Raw genomic sequence first — 7,056 nt, forward strand, 5'->3', positions numbered from 1 at the left:
TGTGTGTGTGTGTGTGTGTGTGTGTGTGTGTGTGTGTGTGTGTGTGTGTGTGTGTAAAAAATAAAGGGATTAGTCCATCTGCCTGTGTGTCTGTCTGTCTGTAACGTTCTTTAAGGGCACTGGGAGCCCGGCATGGCAGGGAGGGTGGAGGGAAGGGACAGCTGAGGAAAAGCAGGAGCCGGGCTCCCGGCTACTGTGAGGCCATTACTGTGAGACTACTGTGAGCACTGGCGTTATTTGAAATTCATCCGTCATTCTTGACGGGCAGTTCACTAGTTAGTACATAATCTCTACTCACTTATAAATATTTTCTGTTTTGTCTTGCTGTATTATATTGTGTCAGTTTTGTCACTTGTTACAGTTTATTCTTATAAAATGCACATTTGCAAAAGGCATTTTTTTCTTACTGGTATATTTGCACTTAATTGCTATATTGCTGTACTGTAGACTTGGCCTTACATATGTTATTTGTGCTCCAAGTTTTTATATATGAATGTTATGGCTCTTTCTATTGATTTTTGCCCATAATTCTTATTTAACTGGACCAAAACAAAAACTCACAAACAAAAATCCCCTTCTGAACTGTTCTAGTGGCCTGAATTTGGCACCTGTTGCAAGGCTCCGCACCACTTGGGAAAAGCTTCCAAGCAAATATGAGAAGCTGTTTCAAGATCTTCAGGACTTGTTTGATCCGTCTAGGAACATGGCAAAATATCGCAATGTCCTGAACAGCCAAAACTTACAGCCGCCTATTATTCCTCTTTTCCCTGTTATCAAAAAGGACCTTACTTTCCTTCATGAAGGTAAACACAAAATCCTTTAGCTCTTTACTACTTGATGGAAATGAATTTTGCAGCTAGCAGCTTATGCTGTTGCTAATTGCCTTTTTTTCTCCCCTTTGTTGATTGTAGGCAATGACTCAAAAGTGGAGGGCTTGGTCAATTTTGAGAAGCTGAGAATGATTGCAAAAGAAATTCGCCATGTTGGTAGGATGGCTTCTGTTAACATGGATCCTGCTTTAATGTTCAGGACTAGGTAAGTTTCCTATCTTCAGTGAGTTTCAATTTAGTGAGATGAAAGGCTGAGTATCGATAATGAAATGAGGTATTCTTTTTAGTGCCCCTTCATATCCACAACAAAAGAAACATTGCAGATGGAATAATGAAAGATGTGAGACTTAGGTGCCTGAGCTCTCATAGTATGCAATGGGGGGAGTGTTTGGTTACACCAGCGGGTTATATATTTTCTGTATCACTCAATGTATAATAGCACCATAGAGGTACTACTACTTACACTGACCTGTACCAGTTTTAATTAATCACGATTTTTTATTGTGTATATGTTTAAAAACAAGTCTTAAAAATTAGAATCATTTATAAACCTTACCGTGGACAGGATGGTTTTTCTGTTCTCTCATTGGCAGACAACTCTGTGATTTATATCTCACCAATTTATAGGCTGAAGAGATTCTCTTTGATTGTACTGTCTTAAAGAAGAGTTTTATTGATTGAAATGTTGATGTATAGGCGAGTCTGAAACACTTTCTGCTACAAGTAGGAATATTTAAACTACAGCAATAAACGAGCATTGCAGGAAAATATTAAATAAATTATCTTTGGTTATGTGTAGAGCCAGCTCAAGGGTTCAGGTTAGACTTAGTTTAAATTAGAAAAGATTTTAATATCTGACTGTGTGTCTGAGATAAGGCTTGTTTTAATGTTTGTTTGAGCTTCTAGTACTGCTTATCCTGTAGTCTGGTCTTTTTCTTTCTGAGCTTGTGATCTTTCTCTGTCTCTTTCTAAACCCATGCTTTCCTCTTCCTGGCTCTTACTTACAGGAAGAAGAAATGGAGAAGTTTGGGGTAAGTGGCTGGAGACAACACATGCAGACATACATTCTTTTCTTTGCATTTTCCTACCTGCTATCTTTAATTTTCTGATGCTTTGACTTTTTTTTTTATTTGGTTAACCCTTTTGTACTGACATTAAATTTAATCAAAAGGTGCTTTTGCTTGCAAGGTCAAAAACACAAGAGCTGTGAAACTATTTCTTAGTATTTTTGAGATTAGGAAAAAGTGTTTGTTTAGTGTACCCAGGAACTCTATTTAAATCTCACCAGGCTGACTTGCACTATAAAAGTCATTCTAAAATAGGCAAAGAGAAGTAATAATACAGCTAAAAACAATTGCAACTAATTTACTTATACCTAACAAATGAGCTGAGATGATCAAAGGAACAGATTTAAACCCCGCTCCCCCCCCTGCAAAAATTAAGTATTTTATTTTTTACATCTCAACTAACTTTTGTTTTCACCCTACAAACCAGCCTCTATTGTTGTTACCTATAACATATCAGAAACCATAAATTGCTTCCATATATACATATACACACAAAATGTGCATGACATTTATTTCTTCATAAACTAATAGATCAGTGGTTCTCAAACTTTTTTTTTGTGGATCACTTGAAAACTGCTGAGGGTCTCAACGGACCCCTTAATCTCCATTATCAGAAAAAATAAATCTTGTGCAGGGCCAAGTACAGATATTCTCAATTGTTCTGCAGCCTTTCTGCAGACCACCTAAATGGAGCTCGCGGACCACAGTTTGAGAACCTCTGTAATAGATTATTTTATTTAACAAAGTCTTTTATCACATTCAACTCAGGGAATTTTTTGGTTTTTAAAGAAGTCTTTTTTAATCACAAATGACGTATTTAAACAAGAATATTAAAAGGCTTAGAAGACATTTTTCTGAACCCTTTCTAGATAATATGTATTTAAGTTTGAAGCTCAGTTACAGTCGTCTGTCAGCATCGCCTTGCTGCATGAGCTTTTCTTAATGCTCCGACCTTTGCAGTAGCTGACTTATGTGAGAGAACAAGCTTGAATGCTTTTCTAGATGTGTGAAGTGACATTGCTTAGTTGGAGCAGAATAGGTTCCAGGCATTTATTTTATTTTAATTAGGTATATATTATTTTAACCAAGTAATGATATATCTTGACCCTCATCCTTCTATCTGTTTATAGCTGTTTGACTTACTGGAATGAGGCATGTAAGCTTTGATCATAGACTGACTCTCATGCAGTCTTGCATGTTTCAAATTTGCTAATTAACGTAGTGCTGCACTAAGTCACATCTTTGTCCTCTTCCCCCTTCACTCCAGGTCTCTCAGTCAGGGCAGTACAAATGCAGCTGTGCTAGATGTTGCACAAACAGGGGGTCACAAAAAGCGGGTTCGTCGCAGCTCCTTCCTCAATGCCAAAAAGCTATATGAAGATGCTCAGATGGCACGGAAAGTGAAGCAGTATCTCTCTAATTTGGATCTAGAAATGGATGAAGAGAGTCTTCAGACACTGTCTTTGCAATGTGAGCCAGCCACTAACACACGTGAGCATTTTCACTAAATAAGGATTCTAAATAGTATCTATATGGAATTTAATTTTTTTTTTCTCAGCAAGGAATTCAAAGGAACAAAATATGGCTGGTGAAAATTTTCAGGAAGTAAAAGATTCAGTGTTGGCAGAATATATTAAGTTTGCCCCATTGGCCTGTATTTTATGGATGCCATAGTGCTTAGCTATACAAGGGCTTTCCCTTACCAATGCCACTGAGGAGCTAATGGCCTTTCACAAAATTAGCAGGGCTGGAAGGGACCTCAGGAGGTTGCTTAATCCAACCCACTGCTCAATGCAGGATCAGCCCTCATTCAAAGTAGGACAGTTCTTTTCTCCCACTTTTGTACATTACTGGTGCTCTTGCTCTTGTTTGTCAGCATCAGCAGGTAATGGTGAATTTATGACCTGCTTGTTAGTGCACTTTTCTGGTAAGTGGTTGATGAAGGTTCAGAGCCCTTCTTGTTGAAGAGAGCCTAGAACCTGGATCTTCCACTCCTTGGGCAAGGGCTCTAACCACTAGACTGTTGGGCTCAAAGGTAGTATACCCTCTGCTACTCCCCTTGCAGGATCAAACAGTTACTAGCCCTACACTGTCTTGCAACTAATGTTTCCAGGATGTGCATGGAGTTTTCATGCTTACATCTGGCAAGCTGCACAGGATCTAAAAATTTGTGAATGACTTGAAATAGCTCAAAAATTTTAGCTAGTTAGGTGTGCAGGTGCTATCTGTCTACTAAAAGAAGAGCTGTATTTGAGCCAAGCATGTATTATATTCATCATCGAAGGTATTTGAGGACCCTTTTAAGTAAAATTAGAACCTTTGAATTTTTCTGGTCATGAATCCCAAGATAATAGTAGGTAGTAGTCATCCATTTTTTGTTTCCTTCTTTATGTTACAAAGTACCGAAGAATCCAGGGGACAAACGGTCTGGGAAATCAGAAACATCACCAGTGGCTCCTAGGGCAGGAATCCAACAGAAAACACAGCAGCAGCATAAAGTAAACCAAGCATTACAGGTTCCCGCTGTGTCTCTTTATCCTTCTCGTAAGAAAGTACCAGTGAAAGACCTCCCACCATTTGGTAAGCGGAATGAGAGTGCATTTCATTCAAGACTCCAATATTTATTTGTGCAATTCAAGAACATGTAACTTTAAAGCAATAAAAAGGTTTGAAAGTGTAGTTCAAATGAACACTACTAGTCAAAATGTGGTATAATACCTTATTGTAGTTGCAATGGCAAAGATTATTTTGTAACTTCTCATTTATAACTTGAAACCTTAAAAACAATTCTTGCAAAGGATATTTCTAAGCCAGGTAAACTAGGAAGAGGTTTTATACAGGGCATAGCATAATTAGTAGGCCTGTGTGAAGCGGCTAGTATTCACTTTGGATTTGGATACAGCTGATTCGGGGGACAGTGATTTGATTCAGGGAATCACTGAATCTCTGAATCAAATAGGCCCATCCCCCACCCGCTTTCCCAGCCCTGTCAATGGCTGTCCCACCCAGCCCTAGCGTTCCAGCTCTTCTTTAAAAGCCCACACTCACCAGCTCCTGCCAGGCAGGAAGCAATCCCCGCTTCCCCCCACTGCTCCATGTTGCATGGGGGGCTCTGGCATGAGCTCCCAGAGACCCCAATGGCCACTGCAGCGGCCGGTGAGTGCAGGGCTTTTTTTAAAGTACTGAGATGCTGGGGCCCTGCAGAGCAGCCATTGATGGGGATTGGGGCTTGTGACAGGCCCCCCCCATGCAGTGCAGGGCAGTAGGTGGCAGCGGGGATGGGCCCCCTGCCTGGCAGGAACTGGTGAGTGAAAGGCTTTTTATAAGTGCTGGGACACTGGAGCCAGGTGGGAGAGCGGGTGGGGGTCAGGGAGTACCCAGGGCGGCTGGGGGAGTAGGCAGGGGATGGGGCCTGGCAGGGATTCCCACACTCATGGTCCCCTCCCTCCTCCTTCAGCCCCCCTACCCCCATCCCTTACTGGCATGGAGTTCGGATCCATCTCCCTGCAGGGGCAAGCAGGGACTGACCAAATCTCTGAATCTTTTTCTGAATTGATTCAAAGGCTTCGGATCAATTCCGACCTTTCTATTGGTCTCCTGATTTGATTCAGATTCAGAGATTCAACCGCTGAATGGGGCCAAATCTCCTCCAAATTGAATCAATAACTGAAGCTTCACACAGCCCTAATAACTAGGGCTGGGCAACTGGGACACAAGGTGAATTAGAGACAGGGAGGCTCCCGAGTGGTAGCAAGGGGTTGCGCTCAACTTGAGTTCATCCGTGGGAGAGAAGCTGCAGCTGCAGTTTGGAGCAGGCATCGAACTCATCAGCCTTTCTTCTTTTTCCCATGCTGTACAGCCAGCAGCTACTGGGTTAAGTGTCTCAGACATTACAGAATTAAGGATTTTACAGTGTTTTTCCACATACATTTCATTGGCAGCTGTGGAGAGTTAACGTAGCTGTTGTGGCAGCGGTGTCTGTCATAGGGAAGTTTGGAGAGGCTGATGAGGGGATGCTGCTCCTTCTTACCCTGTAGTCCTTGGGTAAGCCTGTGCCACCTCAACTAAGATTCTGCCTCTCCACTCTTCCCCACTCTTTTCTGTTGTGCTCAGCTTAGCCCACTACCTAGTGCAGGGGTGGGCAAAATACAGCTCACAGGCTGGATCTGACCCTCCAAGGTATTTTTTCCAGCCCAGGTGCAGGTGGCAGCTCAGGCCATGGTGCATGTCCTGCCACCTCTGGGTATACGGCATGGTCGGACTCATCTTTCTGGCAGCAGCAGCAGCGGTGGCTCCCACCACCAAAGCACCTCAGTCCATCTACCCCACACCCACCATTGGACATACCAGACAAAGCAGGTGGACAGGGTCAACAGGGAGACCAGCCCAGGACCTCTGAGTAGGCCACGCTCTCCTAAGAGGATGGGATGAGGCAGGGGAAGGCAGGGGGCAGTGTCCAGGAACAGGAGAGGTTGGTAGGGCCCTGTCTGGGGCCAGGATCACAGGGTTGGGGCCCGGGGCAGAGTCATGATGCAGGAAGCAGATCACAGCTCTGTCCCAGGCCCCATCCCTGCACTATCACTGTCCTGCGATCCTGGCCTCAGCTCTGCCCCCCCCATCGCCTTCCCAAACGCTACTCCCCACCCACCTGCAGCCTTATCCCATCTGCCTGACTGAGTGCACCCTGCCCACAGAGGTCCTAGGTTTATTTCCATGAAGAGTCCACTCACCCACCTCTCCATCTGGTATCCCTGGCAATGGGTGCAGATCAGATGAGCCTGGGCCAGGTAAGACCAATGGCCGCCCTCCCCTCCCTCCCTTGCCCTGCATCAAGTAACCATACTTCTCCTGTTGCTCTGGGTCAGCACCATCCTGCCCCCTATATTCTAAGTATAATCCCTGTTCTACTCTCTTGATTTTAGGCAACCTAAACTTTTAACTCCCTGAGCTAAGATTGTCTCTTCTGCATCTCTTGTACTTATCAACCTTTATAGTATCTAGCACCATAGGGTGCCTCATTTTAATATAATTTCCTTTAAAATAAAATTGTATTTCAAAACCAAAGAGGAAAAAAGGCACTTTCAAACCTGTGCATACTTAACACACTGAGTCTTGGCTCGTTATGCTGAGCAGTACTAACCCCTGTTGATAGCAAAAAA

At 43.1% G+C, this 7,056-nt stretch overlaps 1 protein-coding gene across 14 annotated transcripts in view; it reads left to right on the forward strand.

Annotated features, from left to right (window-relative positions):
• RAPGEF2 (Rap guanine nucleotide exchange factor 2) overlaps nt 1-7,056 on the forward strand; it is a 382,443-nt gene that overhangs the window by 356,599 nt on the left and 18,788 nt on the right. For 12 of the 14 annotated variants that reach the window (XM_019521725.1, XM_019521731.1, XM_019521717.1 and 9 more), the window contains 5 exons: nt 592-803; nt 912-1,035; nt 1,838-1,861; nt 3,165-3,388; nt 4,298-4,477. In XM_019521725.1, the coding sequence (XP_019377270.1) occupies nt 592-803; nt 912-1,035; nt 1,838-1,861; nt 3,165-3,388; nt 4,298-4,477 (764 nt within the window). The remainder of the gene's footprint in view (nt 1-591; nt 804-911; nt 1,036-1,837; nt 1,862-3,164; nt 3,389-4,297; nt 4,478-7,056) is intronic. The other 2 variants (XM_019521719.1, XM_019521720.1) reach the window with 2 other exon arrangements.

This window comes from Gavialis gangeticus, unplaced genomic scaffold (genome assembly GCF_001723915.1).
Source record: "Gavialis gangeticus isolate Ggan-Ray unplaced genomic scaffold, GavGan_comp1, whole genome shotgun sequence".
NCBI lineage: Eukaryota > Metazoa > Chordata > Crocodylia > Gavialidae > Gavialis > Gavialis gangeticus.